This window comes from Lagenorhynchus albirostris, chromosome 13 (genome assembly GCF_949774975.1).
Source record: "Lagenorhynchus albirostris chromosome 13, mLagAlb1.1, whole genome shotgun sequence".
Lineage (NCBI taxonomy): Eukaryota > Metazoa > Chordata > Mammalia > Artiodactyla > Delphinidae > Lagenorhynchus > Lagenorhynchus albirostris.
In genome coordinates this window covers 70,887,382-70,905,961 of record NC_083107.1, presented here as the reverse complement: position 1 = coordinate 70,905,961, position 18,580 = coordinate 70,887,382, and the positions used below count along the sequence as shown (strand labels likewise).

Genomic DNA, 18,580 nt, shown 5'->3' with positions numbered 1-18,580 from the left:
AATTTTCTTTTGTCCCCCTACTATAAAACAATTTGCTGGTCTGGACCCAGAGACTATGTTACGGAAAAAGAGACATTCCAAAGAAATTCAACCAGGACTATACATAAACAATTAGTTTTAAAGGATGCTTCAAAAGAAATACACAATACAAGTAATGTAGTTTGTGTCCTTTTAATAAACACACTTGCATAGTTATATTACAATTTTGTAAAAATAAAAACGGATGACCTCATGCCAAGCGTTTCCAGCATTTGCACAAATCTCAAGACCTTTAATACTATAATTTTCAAGACGCACAAAATAAAAATTTAAGGCAAAAAAACAGCACTTTGCAACAATTTAATAATTTATTACATTACAGTAGCATCACAGCAGCATCCAATAATGCCACTTCAGGCAAAAGTCTCTCAGTATTTCCATTACAGATTCTATTTACAAGAATTTATAACCTGGTAAAATTCATCCTAAGAAAACTTGGCAAATAAAGCTTTGGACTGAAATTGGCATTTCTTTCTCTACTTTTCCTCCCCCCAGTTCCTTTATTTTAAACTATCAGTATTCATATTATATTTTAAAGCACTAAAATAGCAGTTACATTGTTTTAATAGTTGTATTATTTTAAAATGATTCCTTAGGATAAAGTTTTAGAGGAAACTATACAACAGGTAGGGTGGATTTAGATTTTCAAGTGTTCTAAAAAAATCAGCTTTGGTCTTAGAACTGATTTTTTCATTGCTGAAAAACCTATCAGGTTTAATCATATACCTTAAAAATGATCAGCACATATTGCAATTTTTAAATAAATTTTCATTCTTTACCTCTTACAGGGTTCAGATTTGTTCATTCTAAAATTTTATGTTCCTGATAAACTCCTTCCAATGTTGCTTTCTATGTTGCTTTCTAAGTAAATGGAAAGCTGCCTCTTACACTGAATGAGAACAAATATGTGGCTGAATACGAGGTATTGCAAAGGACTGCATGCTCTTTTAAGAAGGACAAGTTATTATTATATGTCATACCATTTCCTTTACTTTTAGTTTCTTCTCAAATATATGACAAAATACCTAAACAAAGAGGGGTATTTCTGTAAATACAGTAAATTTATTTCCCAGACACTTAGCTTAAATATGCCATTATGTGATTTAGTCCATAGGTACCTGATGAATATATTACTTGCAAACTGATTTACAGACACTAAGCTCTACCTGAATGTCATTCTTAATAAACTATATTTATCAGTGTAAAAGTGAAGCAATTTGAGCTACAAAAATACTTTTGAAATAATTTATCAGTGTATTAAATAAACCCAAATTCAAAATTATAAGGAGAAAATGTTACACCAAATCATGTGACTAATTAAGTGGTCTAATTTCTAACCTCAGGGTTTAAAATGGATTTAAAGTAACTGCCCTTATTTTGAACCCAACTAACGGTTGCAAAAGCAAAAAGTTCAGAAAATAAAAGGCAAGACCAAGTAAACTGTACAATTTAGAAGATCAGCTGAATTCACAAGGACTCAGTCTTTACACTCTACCCTTTAGTGACTGCAGGCAAATCTGTTATGCCACCTGTAAAATGGTATTATTGCTTTCCTATATGTCATATTTTATAAAAGTACCATGAAAGGGCTTCCCTGGTGGCGCAGTGATTGAGAGTCTGCCTGCCGATGCAGGGGACACGGGTTCGTGCCCTGGTCCGGGAAGATCCCACATGCCGCGGGGCGGCTGGGCCCGTGAGCCATGGCTGCTGAGCCTGCGCGTCCGGAGCCTGTGCTCCGCAACGGGAGAGGCCACAACAGTGAGAGGCCCGCGTACCGCAAAAAAACCAAAAAAACAAAGTATCATGATGATGCCAAATGCTAAAAGTTGAGATGGTCTAATAGCTAGAAATCCCTGCCTCAGGGAGCACACATACATATCACCATACATCCCAATGATGTGAAGTATTTTGGAACACAGACATTTGAACCTTGTGACATTCTAACTAAACTGTTGATTCTTTCTCAAGTGTTGCAAAGTTATGATTTAGGCAATGTATGACTAAAATCATTCATTTATAATGAATAGGCTCATTTACACAAATATTGCACAAAATATGCCTCTAACTTAAAACTCAGATATATAAAAACATATTTCACTCTTCTTAAAGAACTGTGTGAGGAAATAAGACTCTGTGATTGTATGTACACTTTTCCTGATAATACTTGGACATTCATAAACAGTAGATTGCACTGCAGTTTGTAAACATTTTAAATTGCATAAACTTCTCATTGATTTTCAAATATAGTTTAATACTGTCCACTAAAACTCCCTTTTGTTTCAGCTAAGTACTCTCACGTTTATTAGTTTATAATAATGTTTATTATCTTTAAAGTTTTCCATTCAAGGAAAAGAAGTAAAATCCTATGCCAAAGTAGCCAATGTGGTTGAATAATAGATAGTAGCCAGAGAATTCTGAATGGTAAAATCAAGCCTCTAGCCACAAAGCAGCTTCATGGACATAGAGGAATGCCAGCTCTCACACATGTTTCCTTCACTGAATTCATTCTCAACTAGACAGAGACTGTCTGCCTGCTTCATGGGCATTTAAATTCTTCAAGGATTCCTTATGTTCTTTACTAAATACATTAAGAAGAGTGTCAACCAGTGTCCCTTTGTGACCTGGGACAAGCAGTCACCTAATTAAAATAGATAACATGAATTTTGACTTCAAAATGTACAGATATAAATGCTCTAAGGAAGGGAAGGTTTCATATCTCATGGTCAATGAAGGGAGCCTTTCATTCCTCAAAAATAATCCATTTTTAGCTCATTAGTAAAGAAGTAACAACTGACCGCTGCAGCACATGAAGCTTCTTCATGAGCCCAGACCACAGAGATCCCAAGGGAACTCCCATGTACAGGACTCATTCTTGGGCAGCCAACCGATAAAACATACCCTGCTCTGCACATATGGCTGGGGCAGGCCACTTTCCTCTTCTGTGAGATAATAAAAGCTCCCTCAAAGTGTTATTGCTCCCACCCCAAAATACACAGAAAATAGAGAAAAGGATATTTCCACTTCTTGGCCTTTAAACAAATTTAAATATTGGTACTCATAGTGGCATATTATAAAGTAATAAACAGTGCACATTAGGGACAAATCACATATTGAACCAATTAAGAGCTCACTGTGATTAGGATTAGATCAAATATAATAGCAAAACATAAGCAATTCTGAATTCTGTAATGAATATACATGTTGCAATAACATTAGAAAAGCATGGCAGCCCATTCCAAACCAGCGAGAAAAGTCTGTGCAAATAGTGGGTCTTTGTGTGTTTGAACTCCCACCATGTAAGGGCAAACTCAACATGCATGCTAATGACCTACAATTACCAAATTAAAAAAGAAGAAAAATGCTAAAGGATGCCAGAGTGAACAGCAGGGAAAGCCACACAAAGACCCACTATCCTTTAACTTGTTACAAGTAAATTTTAACTGTAAATTAGAAACACGAGGAAATAATCACAAGTGGCTCTAACATTCGAACGAAGTTAACGAATTGTGTAGGAGATATTTGATCAGGGCTGCCTGCCCTGCCTCCACGCTAGAGTCAAACTTGGATAGTGGGTCTCTGGGGTGCTTTCACACTGGAAGACAACATTGGGTCCTATAAAAAGAAAAATGAGGAATAAAATGAACATAAAGCAAATCAAGTGGGTGAGAAAAATTCTACCGATTACACGCAACATCAACAAATTTGAACTATTAAAATTCTCAACCTTTAGAAAATATCCTAACTACATAATAAAATGCAAGTAATATTTATAAGGGCTACAGAAACACAAATGATAGTCTAAAACTTAACCAGTTTTCACTGACTCATACACTCCTGGCTGTTCTTCCTTTAGAACAGCTTCTATCTGTTCTTTGTATTCCTTATTATATACGACTTAATTGGAAAAAAGTTCCGCCACTGAAAAACAAGATAAACAACAACAAAACCTTTGGAAAACTATCACTTTACATTGTAGACACTATAAGAGCCAAATGTACTGACAAACCAGAATGCCTCCAGGGATCACTTAGTCAAAGATCTTCCAGACCCAGTAGGTTTGAAAAGTACCTTCCTCTCTCAGGTCCAGGAAAGACACCTCAGGTATTTCTAATTAATCAGATAAACTGGCAAGCACTGAAAACTGCCAAACCATCAGCAGAGTTTAAAAATGGTCATTTAAACTCTACCTCTCCTGAAACCCTGAGATACTTTTAGGAATATTCAAGCCATAAAAAACTGGACTCCACCTCCAAATTGGGAAATTCAGTTGCTTTATCTAAAGAAAAGTCTTCTCCCAAAATCAGAACGATCTTATAAGCTCTGAAGTGAAAATAATGCACTAATATTTTAAAATTATAGATATAGTACAAAGTAAATTCACAATACTTGCACTGAATCATAAACACATCTCAGCTTTTTACCATTTACATGTTCTTAGAAGCTAAGTTAAAACGAAAGGCTAAAGCTTTTAGATAATTTCACAAGAATGATAAAAATATAAATCATGATATATTTTATTTAAGAAGATAAAAAAATCAAAAGGGTGGGGAAAAGTGACATCTATTTTATAAAAGTAAAAAATATTTCCAAGTACTGTTTATTCTCTAATTATTAATGCTATGTTTATTCTCAAATATAAGAAGGGCTAGGTAACTACCAAGAGATAATTTTATGTAATACCGAATCTCATACATTGAGATCTGGACCCTTGCTGTAAAAGTAGTGAAACAGATCTTAATTCATGTATCTCTTGCAGTATGAGTTATCTACCTAAAAAAATCACCTAATGAGTTTTGCAAGCACTTTATTTATAAAATAAATTTTATAATTTTCTTTTAAATTTTCTCCTAAGCTGGATGATGTGTAAAAAGGTGGGAAATAAATGAGAAGGTTGCAAAATTAATAGCACCTGTACACTAAAAGGGTCATTTTGAATAGGTGAATAGGGTAATTGCCAGCTACTCTTTGTTAAGCTGAAAAAGGCTGGTGTAAAGGGAAGTTGCAGTATAGACTGTTATCATACCAAAGAACCCATGAGAGAATTAGAACTTTTTTCAGATAAAATCTAATAGTAGGGTCTGAAGCTAGAAAGAAAGTATTTGAAAAAAAGCAGTATAACTTCTTAACTTGTGAAAGTTTCCTGTTATATTTTCTTACTTTAAACGTTAATATGACATTTGCTAAGAGTGCTAAGTTTAAGATCTGATTCAGAGCAGTAATGAATGCCATGTTGCACATTAAAGCTTATGCACTAGTTAAGAAGTAAATAATTTGATATTACTCACACTGCTGACTTGGATCCGTGTCTGTTGTCATCTTAACATAATTTGAGGGAAAGAGACCAGTCACCCCATTGATTTCTCCTTGCCACCAGTCAGGATCATCTTTGTTCAAAACATTAATAAGTTGCCCCTTGGAGAAATTTAGCTCATCCTCATTATTTGCTATATAGTCATACATGGCGATCACCTGACACACTACCAGAAAAAGAACAACGAAGTAACAAATTAAACAAAATAATTATTCCTACAAGGATCATATGTTAAAATTCAGCTAAATTTTCCCTTTAGCTGTTTTCTCCCACCCTCCTTCCCCCATTCCCTGTTTTACAAAAACAAGAATTTCCCAAATGCAGTTAGAAATCCAAGCAGCTGGTTTGCTTTAAAGTATGATGGTATAGCAATTAAAATATTTCAATGAATGAGGTAGTTCAAGTATCACCGAACAGCTGGCTGTTTCTACACAGAACTTTTTAGAAAGGAAGTTCTCATTGCAATACTACTTTTAGGCAGAGGTAAGGAAAGAACAAATTTTAAAGTATTTTTCAAAGAATCAGCTAATCTAAGAAGTGCTAAGTTGTAACAAAACTTCTCTAAGATGAAATACAAGTTAACCCATTTCCATACCAGGATGAAAGGCAGGTGTAGTTCTTTCACTGCTTGGACCCAAAAGTTTAACATGGCTGGCAGGGAACCATCCCTTCTGTCGCTTTTTTCCTCTGGCCTATAAAATTAGCAAAAAGAATATAAAAGATGAGACTAAAGACAATTATTGAGACATAAACTAAAAATAAGAAAAACCCTGGCTGTGTAGTAAAGAATTTAAACTTGCCCAAAGAGAGGTCTGGTCTTTGCCTTTGGTTCCTGGAAAGTAATGAGGTAATCTCTAAACCTTTGGAAGGTCTTGACTGTTAAGAGTGTCTCTCTTTACGTGGGGGCCTTAACCAAGCCAGATAGCCTAACGATGTGATTTACGGTGGGCCCTCCGGGTCACAGTATGAACTCAACCTCAGGAGGGACTGGGGACTGAGTTCAGCCATGTGGGCAGTCAACTATGCCCATCAACTACGTGATGGAGGCCCAGTAAACACTCTGGAAACCAAGGCTCAAGTGAGCTGCTTTGCTTGGCAATACTCCATGGCTATTGTTGCCAGGAGAATTTAATGATGTCCACGACTCCATGGGCAGAGGACAACTGCAAGCTCTGTGTTTGGAATCCGCCTGAACTCTGCCCCATACATCTCTTCCCTTGGCTGATTTTAATCTAAATCCTTTTGCTGTAATAATCCATAACCATGAGTATAATAGCCTTCTGTGAGCCCTTATGGAGAATTACTGAACTCGGGAGTGGTCTTGGGGACCTCCAAACTTATGACTGATGTTAGAAGTGAGGGTGTCTTGTGAACACCTGAATTCTGCACTGGCCTTCCACGTCAGTATTAAACAGCTGGAAGATTCAATATGCATCTCAACACTATTTGTAGAAGTCTATCTGGAGATCTTTCAGGCTCAAATTTCTCTGCATATTTCACACAAATAATATTTATAAACTAAAAAAACCTTTCTAATGTTCTCCTAATAAGTTCAAGTCAACACTTAATGACATAGCTCACAGTAAATACCTCTTGGGGCTTTGCTAATAATTAATCAGGAGATCATGAACAAAATTTGTGGAAAGCCACATCTCCCACTTAGTTGGGTCAATCTTCAAAGCAAATCAGAAGGTGAAATTTCAGGGGGTTAGTCAAGAAGATACTGAATTTTCAACCTCCACTTTTCTTTAGAAACTGTAAGACCCTGATTTGCAAGAATGACGCTAAGTTAATCCTCCATATTACAATCATGTATCAATTTCACGTAAAAATCCAGCTCTTACACCTGTCATCATCTTTTAATCCTAAAATGCTTTTTAGTTTTAACTAGTAAGGAAATTTTAGGAGTGAGAAAAGAACTCCTCTTTCTGTATCAAAACATGCAATTACTATCTCTGTTAACATTTTATGAAAAAACCAGGCTCATTCACTCCTGCAGCTCCTTTCCTTGCACTGCTGTTTCAAAAACGTAAGACTGTGGGGGCGGGGGGGACTGTCCAGTGAATAGTATTTTCTTAGCGCTCAGTCTGGAAGTTATGCCGCAAGCCTGGGGCTATCCCAGGCAAAGATGATGCTAGGCTTTCCTTTAAGAAGGTGTCCTGTGGTTTATTAAAACAGCTATTATTGGAAAACAATTATGTCTTTAGGGAAATACCCTTCATATTGTTACTTGTAACATCAACTGTGCTAAAAATAAACAGGCAAAAGAGAGAAACATAAGATACTAAAATGGTAATAATGACTACCTCCAAGTGGTATGATTATAGGTGATCTGAAATTTTTATTAACCTTATTTTTCTAATGAGCATGCATTACTTTTATAATAAAATTAATAAACGTTATTTAAAGGTTATTACCTGTAACTCCCCTTGCCACCAGCCACTTGTATTTTTCTTTAGAATTAATATTAACTGTCCTGGTGCAAGGCTAAGCTGTTCAGAACCAGAAGCCACATATGCTGAAGTTACTTGAGCAATCTCTGAAAAGAAGAAAAATAAGAAACTGAATTCAAGACTACTAAACACTTTAGTAGTTTTTCAGCTTCATTATTATACATACCAGGTTTCTTGTTTGATGTTCCAGATTTGCTAGCACTCCCAAAATCCTGTAAGGAAAAGATATACTGTTTTATCATTTTCCAACAATCTAGATGTAAAAGTACAAAGGCTATTAGGAACTAGAGGTTTCTAATTCCCAGGGTCCTTGTTTCTTTCAAGTAAGAGCAAAATAATGATTAACCTTACATTAATCAAATAAATTAAGAATCCAACACTTATGGAGAGATCTGGTTCTGACAGAATACATTATATACAAGTAGCTGATGTTGGCATCCACTGACTCAACAGGAATAGCTCATATTCTGAATGTTTCCTGACTATTAAACATAAACACAAATACATTTCATTTATCAATGTGGTTAGAATCAGTGTCTACCACATAAAACAAATGTGCTCTGGGTATGTTAAGGCATATGTGAGTTTAGCTCCTGCTGCATACAAGGTAATGATATTTTAAATTTTTTGCCATGTTCCTCCTGAACTTGACCTAAGAACAAAAAACGCATGATACCCCAGCAACTATGACCTGTTTGACTTTATAGGATGAGCAAGACGAGGGAAGCAGTTAAATTTCCTTTTCTCTTAGTGAACACAACTGTAGTAAAAGCACCCAAGCAGAGTTGATGGTAGTCAACAGCCAACATTTTTTGAGTACTTACTATGTAACAGGTAGTGTTGCAAGAATTTTACATATATTCACTTAGTTAATTTTTGCAATAACACTATTAAGTAATTATGATTATCCCCATGTTACAGAGAAGGAAAGTGAAACACAGAAAGGTGAAGTAACTTATCCAAGGTCACCTAGCCTCTAAGTGGCAGAGCCAGAAGCCAACCTAAGCAGTCTCAGTGGTTCTCAACGTGTGGTTTGTGGATCCCTGGGGGCAGTCCTTCCAGCCCCTTTCAGGGGTCTGGAAGATAAAAACTACTTTCATAACAGTACTAGGACATTATTATTTGCCTCTTTTGCTGTACTGACATTTACACTGGTGGGTAAAATTGCTGATGTCTTAGCACAAATCACAGCAGTGGTGCCAGATAATACTAGTAGTCGTAATACTCTTCACAGCCACATGCTCACAGGAAAACAAGGCCAGTTTCACTTAAGCATGTCCTTGATCAAGCAGTAAAAAGTTTACTAAATCCTAATCCTCAGATACACATCTTTTCAAGAGTCTGGGTGACGAAATGAAGTGTGGCCAAAGCACTTCTGCTGCATACTGAAGTACAAGGGTTGTCTCACGGAAAAGCCTTAGGTGATTCAATTGTGTCAACTAGATTTTTCATGGAACAGCGTTTTTATGTGAAAAAATGACTAATGACAAATTATTCAGACTTGAGATTTAGCAGACATTCGCTCAAAGATGGATGAAGTAAACCTGTCCCTTCAAGTTAAAGAGCTGACAGGATTTCTGCCAACAATAAAACTCAAGCTTTCAAGGGAAAACTGGTATCTACCACCATGAGCTTGACCGCTTCAAAGTACTTAAGGATGTTCCTATGTTAACAAATGTGATTTACTTTTTAGTGAAGTATGGCTGATTACAATGTTGTGTTCATTCCTGTTGTACAAAAAGTGATTCAGTTATACATATATATTCTTTTTTTAACATTTTTTCCATTATGGTTTATCATAGGATTTTTTAAAAATTAATTAATTTTATTTATTTATTTGGCTGCGTTGGGTCTTCCTTACTGTGCGCAGGCTTTCTCTAGTGGCGGCAAGTGGGGCTACTCTTTGTCTAGGCACGCGGGCTTCAGTAGTTGTGGCTCTCAGGCTCTAGAGCACAGGCTTAGCAGTTGTGGTGCACGGGCTTAGTTGCTCCGTGGCATGTGGGATCTTCCCGGACCAGGGCTCGAACCCGTGTCCCCTGCATTGGCAGGTGGATTCTTAACCACTGTGCCACCAGGGAAGTCCCTATCATAGGATACTGAATACAGTTCCCTGTGCTATACAGTAGGACCTTGTTATGTATCCACTCTATATACAGTGGCTTACATCTGCTAACCCCAACCTCCTAATTCCATCCCTCCTGCAACCCCCTCCCCTTTGGCAACCACAAGTCTGTTCTCTATGTCTGTGAGTCTGTTTCTGTTTCATAGATAGGTTCATTTGTCTTATATTTTAGATTCCACATATAAATGATACCATATGGTATTTATCTTTCTCTTTCTGACTTACTTCACTTAGTATGATAATCTCTAGTTGCATCCATGTTGCTGCAAATGGCATTATTCCATTCTTTTTTATGACTGAGTAGAATTCCATTCCATACATACATACATACATATATATATATGTATATATGCCACATATTTTTATCCATTCATCTGCTGATGGACATTTAGGTTGCTGCCATGTCTTACCCATTGTGAACAGTGCTGCTATGAACACAAGGGTGCATGTATCTTTTTTCTTTTAATTTTTATTGGAGTATAGTTGATTTACAATGTTGTGTTAGTTTCTGCTGTACAGCAAAGTGAATCAGTTATACATATACATACATCTTTTTTTTTTTACATTCTTTTCCCATATAGGTCATTACAGAGTATTGAGTAGAGTCCCCTGTTCCCAGGAGGTCCTTATTAGTTGTCTATTTTATATATAGTAGTGTGTATATATCAATCCCGATCTCCCAATTTATCCCTCCCCCTGCATGTATCTTTTTGAATTATAGTTTTGTCTGGATATATGCCCAGGAGTGGGGTTGCAGGATCATATGGTAATTCGATTTTTAGTTTTCTGAGGAACCTCCCCATACTGTTCTCCATAGTGGCCGAATCAATTTATATTCCCACCAACAGTGTAGGAGGGTTCCATTTTCTCCACACCCTCTTCAGAATTTGTTACCTGTAGACTTTTTAATGATGGCCATTCTGACCAGTGTAAAGTGGTACTTCATTGCAGTTTTGATTTGCAATTCTTTAATAATTAGCAATGCTGAGCATGTTTTCATGTGCGTATTGGCCATCTGTATTTCTTCTTTGGAGAAATGTCTATTTAAGTCTTCTCCCCATTTTTTGATTGTTTGTTTTTTGTTGTTGTTGAGTTGTATGAGCTGTTTGTATATATTGGGAATTAAGCCCTTTTCTGTTGAATTGTTTGCAAATATTTTCTGCCATTCTGTAGGTTGTCTTTTCATCTTGTTTATGGTTTCCCTTGCTGTGCAAAAGTCTGTAAGGTGGATTAGGTCCCATTTGTTTATTTTTGTTTTTATCTTTATTGCTTTGGGAGACTGATCTAAGAAAACATTGGTATGATTAATGTCAGAGAATGTTTTGCCTGTGATCTCTTCAAGGAGTTTTATGGTGTCATGTCTTATGTTTCAGTTTTTAAGCCACAAATGTGATTTTCTTAATATTATATGATGAAATGTAGCAATATGGGGAATATCTGCATAATTCAGTGATTCAGTATTTCCCAAATGTCAAATGAATGGTGTTACCATATTCAGTGTGCAAAACAGACTGGTGAATTTAATGTTACAGTAAGAAATGTTCACTGATATGGCTTCAGATTCCATGTTGCAACCACCAACCTACAACCAACCTACAACAATTTAGCACTTCTCAACTTTTGATGTAGTAATATCAAAGAAGAGTATCTGCAGATATCTGCAAATGTTATTAACACATTTCTGTTTCCTCTCTTATATGCGTGAGGGTGAATTTTCTTCATATACTTCAACCAAAAGAATATACCATTCTTTTCACTAAACTTTTTTGGTGAGGGAGGAATACATAGTTGTTTTTCACTAAAAGCATGTTATTTGGGGCTTCCCTGATGGTGCAGTGGATAAGAATCTGCCTGCCAATGCAGGGGACGTGGGTTTGATCTCTAGTCCAGGAAGATCCCACATGCCTCGGAGCAACTAAGCCCGTGCACCACAACTATTGAGGCTGCACTCGAGAGCCCATGAGCCACAACTACTGAAGTCTGTGTGCCTGGAGCCTGTGCTCTGCAACAAGAGAAGCCACCACAATGAGAAGACCACACACCGCAAATGAAGAGTAGCCCCCACTCACCGCAACTAGAGAAAGCCCACGTGCAGCAACGAAGACCCGACACAGCCAAAAATAAATAAATAAATAAAATAAAGACAATCCTGCAGCCTGTGGAACAAAAAACCACATTCACAGAAAGATAGACAAGATGAAAACGCAGAGGGCTATATACCAGATGAAGGAGCAAGATAAAACCCTAGAAAAACAACTAAATGAAGTGGAGATAGGCAACTTTCCAGAAAAAGAATTCAGAATAATGATAGTGAAGATGATCCAGGACCTCAGAAAAAGAATGGAGGCAAAGATCGAGAAGATGCAAGAAATGTTTAACAAAGACCTAGAAGAATTAAAGAACAAACAAACAGAGATGAACAATACAATAACTGAAAAAAAAACTACACTAGAAGGAATCAACAGCAGAATAACTGAGGCAGAAGAACGGATAAGTGACCTGGAAGACAGAATGTTGGAATTCACTGCTGCTGAACAGAATAAAGAAAAAAGAATGAAAAGAACTGAAAACAGCCTAAGAGACCTCTGGGACAACACTAAATGCAACAACATTCGCATTATACGGGGCCCAGAAGGAGAAGAGAGAAAGGACCCGAGAAAACATTTGAAGAGATTATAGTTGAAAACTTCCCTAACATGGGAAAGGAAATAGCCACCCAAGTCCAGGAAGCACAGAGAGTCCCATACAGGATAAACCCAAGGAGAAACACTCCGAGACACACAGTAATCAAATTGGCAAAAATTAAAGACAAAGAAAAATTATTGAAAGCAGCAAGGGAAAAACGACAAATAATATACAAGGGAACTCCCATAAGGTTAACAGCTGATTTCTCAGCAGAAACTCTACAAGCTAGAAGGGAGTGGCATGATATACTTAAAGTGATGAAAGGGAAGAACCTACAACCAAGATTACTCTACCTGGCAAGGATCTCATTCAGATTTGATGGAGAAATCAAAAGCTTTACAGACAAGCAAAAGCTAAGAGAATTCAGCACCACCAAACCAGCTCTACAACAAAATGCTAAAGGAACTTCTCTAAGTGGGAAACACAACAGAAGAAAAGGACCTACGAAAACAAGCCCAAAACTATTAAGAAAATGGTAACAGGAACATACATATCAATAATTACCTTAAATGTGAATGGATCAAATGCTCCAACCTAAAGACAAAGGCTTGCTGAATGGATACAAAAACAAGACCCATATATGCTGTCTACAAGAGACCCACTTCAGACCTAGGGACACATACAGACTGAAAGTGAGGAGATGGAAAAAGATATTTCATGCAAATGGAAATCAATTAAGTTGGAGTAGCAATCCTCGTATCAGGTAAAATAGACTTTAAAATAAAGAATGTTACAAGAGACAAGGAAGGACACTACATAATGATGAAGGGATCAATCCAAGGAGAAGATATAACAATTATAAATATATATGCACCCAACATAGGAGCACCTCAATACATAAGGCAACTGCTAACAGCTATAAAAGAGGAAATCGACAGTAACACAGCAATAGTGGGGGACTTCAACACCTCACTTACACCAATGGACAGATCATCCTAACAGAAAATTAATAAGGGAACACAAGCTTTAAATGACACAATAGACCAGATAGATTTAATTGATATTTACAGGACATTCCATCCAAAAACAGCAGATTACACTTTCTTCTCAAGTGCGCATAGAACATTCTCCAGGACAGATCACATCTTGGGTCACAAATCAAGCCTCAGTAAATTTAAGAAAATTGAAATCATATCAAGCATCTTTTCTGACCACAACGCTATGAGATTAGAAATCAATTACAGGGAAAAAAATGTAAAAAACACAAACACATGGAGGCTAAACAATACGTTACTAAATAACCAAGAGATCACTGAAGAAATCAAAGAGGAAATCAAAAAATACCTAGAAACAAATGACAACGAAAACACGATGATCCAAAACCTATGGGATGGCAGCCGCATAGCACAGGGAGATCAGCTCGGTGCTTTGTGACTGCCTGGAGGGGTGGGATAGGGAGGGTGGGAGGGAGGGAGACGCAAGAGGGAAGAGATATGAGAACATATGTATATGCATAACTGATTCACTTTGTTATAAAGCAGAAACTAACACACCATTGTAAAGCAATTATACTCCAATAAAGATGTAAAAAAAACACAAAAAACAAAACCTATGGGATGCAGCAAAAGCAGTTCTAAGAGGGAAGTTTATAACTATACAATCCTACCTCAAGAAACAAGAAAAATCTCAAATAAACAATCTAACCTTACACCTAAAGGAACTAGAGAAAGAAGAAGAAACAAAACCCAAAGTTAGCGGAAGGAAAGAAATCATAAAGATCAGAGCAGAAATAAATGAAATAGAAACAAAGAAAACAATAGCAAAGATCAATAAAACTAAAAGCTGGTTCTTTGAGAAGATAAACAAAATTGATAAACCATTAGCCAGACCCATCAGTAAAAGAGGGAGAGGACTCAAATCAATAAAATTAGAAATGAAAAAGGAGAAGTTACAACAGACACTGCAGAAATACAAAGTATGCCAATAAAATGGACAACCTGGAAGAAATGGACAAATTCTTAGAAAGGTACAACCTTTCAAGACTGAACCAGGAAGAAATAGAAAATAGGAACAGACCAATCACAAGTAACAAAATTGAAACTGTGATTAAAAATCTTCCAACAAACAGAAATCCAGGACCAGATGGCTTTACAAGTTAATTCTATCAAACATTTAGAGAAGAGCTAACACCCAACCTTCTCAAACTCTTCCAAAAAACTGCAGAGAAAGGAACACTCCCAAACTCATTCTACGATGCCACCATCACCCTGATACAAAAACCAGACAAAAATACTACAAAAAAAGAAAATTACAGACCAAGATCACTCATTAATATAGATGCAAAAATCCTCCACAAAATACCAGTAAACAGAATCCAACAACACATTAAAAGGATCATACACCACGATCAAGTGGGATTTATCCCAGGGATGCAAGGATTCTTTAATATATGCAAATCAATCAATGTGATACACCATATTAACAAACTGAAGAAGAAAAACCATATGATCATCTTAATAGATGCAGAAAAAGCTTCTGACAAAATTCAACACCCATTTATGATAGAAAACTCTCCAGAAAGTGGGCAGAGAGGGAACCTACCTCAACATAATAAAGGCCATATATGACAAACCCACAGCAAACATCATTCTTAACGGTGAAAAACTGAAAGCATTTCCTCTAAGATCAGGAACAAGACAAGGATGTCCACTCTCACCACTATTATTCAACACAGTTTTGGGCACGGCAATCAGAGAAGAAAAAGAAATAAAGGGAATACAAATTGGAAAAGAAGATGTAAAACTGTCACTGTTTGCAGATGACATGATACTATACATAGAGAATCCTAAAGATGCCACCAGAAAACTACTAGAGCTAATCAATGAATCTGGTAAAGTTGCAGGATACACAATTAATGAATAGAAATCTCTTGCATTCCTATATACTAATGATGAAAAATCTGAAAGAGAAATTAAGGAAACACTCCCATTTACCACTGCAACAAAAAGAATAAAATACCCAGGAATAAACGTACCTAGGGAGACAAAAGACCTGTATGCAGAAAACTATAAGACACTGATGAAAGAAATTAAAGATGATACAAACAGATGGAGAGATATACCATGTTCTTGGATTGTAAGAATCAATATTGTGAAAATGACTATACTACCCAAAGCAATCTACAGATTCAATGCAATCCCTATCAAATTACCAATGGCATTTTTTTACAGAACTAGAACAAAAAATCTTAAAATTTGTATGGAGACACAAAGACCCCGAAAAGCCAAAGCAGTCTTGAGGGAAAAAAGCAGAGCTGGAGGAATCAGACTCCCTGACTTCAGACTATACTACAAAGCTACACTAATCAAGACACTATGGTACTGGCACAAAAACAGAAATATAGATCAATGGAGCAGGATAGAAAGCCCAGAGACAAACCCACGCACGTATGGTCAACTAATCTATGACAAAGGAGGCAAGGATATACAATGGAGAAAAGACAGTCTCTTCGATAAGTGGTACTGGGAAAACTGGACAGCTACATGTAAATGAATGAAATTAGAACACTCCCTAACATCACACACAAAAATAAACTCAAAATGGATTAGAGACCTAAATGTAAGACTGGACATTATAAAACTCTTAGAGGAAAACATAGGAGTAACACTCTTTGACATCAATCATAGCAAGATCTTTTTTGATCCACCTCCTAGAGTAATGGAAATAAAAACAAAAATAAACAAATGGGACCTAATGAAACTTCAAAGTTTTTGCACAGCAAAGGAAACCATAAACAAGATGAAAAGACAACCCTTACAATGGGAGAAAATATTTGCAAACGAATCAACAGACAAAGGATTAACCTCCAAAATATATAAACAGCTCACGCAGCTCAATACTAAAAAAGCAACAACCAATCCAAAAATGGCCAGAAGACCTAAATAGACATTTCTCCAAAGAAGACATACAGATGGCCAAGAGGCATGTGAAAACCTGCTCAACCTCACTGATTATTAGAGAAATGCAAATCAAAACTACAATGAGGTAATACCTCACACCAGTTAGAATGGGCATCATCAGAAAATCTACAAACAGCAAATGCTGGAGAGGGTGTGGAGAAAAGGGAACCCTCTTGCACTGTTGGTGAGAATGTAAACTGATACAGCCACTATGGAGAACAGTATGGAGGTTCCTTAAGCAACTAAAAACAGAATTATCATATGATCCAGCAATCCCACTACTGGGCATATACCCTGAGAAAACCATAATTCAAAAAGACACATGCACCCCAATGTTCATTGCAGCTCTATTTACAATACCCAGGTCATGGAAGCAACCTAAATGCCCATCAACAGATGAATGGATAAAGTAGATGTGGTACATATATACAATGGAATATTACTCAGCCATAAAAAGGAACGAAATTGGGTTATTTGTTGAGACATGGATGGATCTAGAGACTGTCAAACAGAGTGAAGTAAGTCAGAAAGAGAAAAACAAATATCATATATTAATGCATATATGTGGAACCTAGAAAAATGGTACAGATGAACCACTGTGCAGGGCAGAAATAGAGACACAGATGTAGAGAACAAATGTATGGACAACAAGGGGGGAAAGTGGTGGTGGTATGATGAATTGGGAGATTGGGATTGACATGTATACACTAATATGTATAAAATGGATAACTAAGAAGAACCTGCTTATTATTTATATTTATTTATAAAAAAAATAAATAAAATTCAAAAAAAAAAAAAAAAAGACCAGCAGCCAAGGAGGAAAGAAAAGGATTCTAAGACTGTCAATTCATTAGATTAAATTAAGGTGTTCAAGTCAGTAAGCAAGGGGTTTGGGAGGCTCTAGGATTTTTGTTTTGTGATGTTTTAAAGTTTTTAATATCTTCAGAGCTGAGTTACGTATTTGGTCAATCAATGACAAACCTATAGAACATCTATGATTTCAAGTTATTAAAATGAAAAAGACTCAAGCCCAAGGAATATTACATAAGGGAATATTTTGGCTAAGACAATCAGGACTTGAGTAATATCTTCCTCTGTTTCTCAAGAATAACAAAATCTACCTTCTGGTTTTGGATGCAGTGTTTTAATTGTAGTCTACATCATTAATATAAGGATGTTAGAAGGGGAAAAATGGTCTTTTTTTGGCGGGGGGGGTAGTAATTTTGCTGGAGTGAGCTGAATAAATGGCAATAACTCTTCAGGGAATTTTTAAGAAAAAGGAAATTTTCATGATCAAATTCTGAACTAAGAAAGCAATGTAAGGTTCTTTATTCTAAATTAGCACTTTACAATAAGGTAAGCACAAAAGCAAGGATTTTATATTGTTTTCCTAGCTGCAGAAGATTCTATTCAATTCCATGAAATACTAAGGAACAAAGGACTAGTATAACAGAGTGCCTACTACGTGGTAGGCACTGTATAGTAACTTACAGGGCATGTAATCCTCAATGAGGTACTACTATCCTCATTTTTCAAATGAGAAAACTGTGGTTCAGAGAAGTGAAGCAACTTGTCTGAGATAAAATCCAGATCTGTCTGAATCCAAGGCATGCAATCATCCCACCTCCCCACTGTGACCCCAGGAGTTAGCTAGTGTCTGATGATGGATATGACACTCAAAAACATATAACCAAATTAATGCTATAAATGCCTTTAGAGATACATATCTTGGTACTTAAAGGACAGAAAGAGAGAGCGATCTCACAGAGCTGGAAATGGCAAGTTCAGGCTTAGCCTTCTCAGTAGAGAACAGTCTGGAATTCCTTGGCACAGCAGAGTGGCAACCACCCAACCAGAACCCTTCAGCGCTGCCTCAGAGCCCTCAGAGACCAGTAGAGACACATCCCATCAGGACACGGGAGCTAGTTGAGTGTCCCTGAGAAAAGGCTAGGCCCAGCACATTTCCGGCTTCTGCTACGCACACCTGGCTTGCTCTGCCTCTTGCCTGGCTCGCCGGCTGCAGCCATCTTATTCACTTGCTACCTTTTCTCTAATGCTGCCACTCAGGGTT

The 18,580-nt window shown here is 36.7% G+C and overlaps 1 protein-coding gene across 10 annotated transcripts in view; it reads right to left on the bottom strand.

Annotated features, from left to right (window-relative positions):
- The window catches only part of ITSN2 (intersectin 2), a 161,360-nt gene that overhangs the window by 36,416 nt on the left and 106,364 nt on the right, over nt 1–18,580 (bottom strand). For 9 of the 10 annotated variants that reach the window (XM_060169732.1, XM_060169733.1, XM_060169730.1 and 6 more), the window contains 4 exons: nt 7,970–8,015; nt 7,768–7,889; nt 5,946–6,042; nt 5,325–5,516 (listed from right to left, as the gene is read on the bottom strand). In XM_060169732.1, coding sequence (XP_060025715.1) covers nt 5,325–5,516; nt 5,946–6,042; nt 7,768–7,889; nt 7,970–8,015 — 457 coding nt within the window. Of the gene's footprint in view, nt 1–157; nt 3,652–5,324; nt 5,517–5,945; nt 6,043–7,767; nt 7,890–7,969; nt 8,016–18,580 lie in introns of those variants that run through there. The other variant, XM_060169734.1, reaches the window with a different exon arrangement.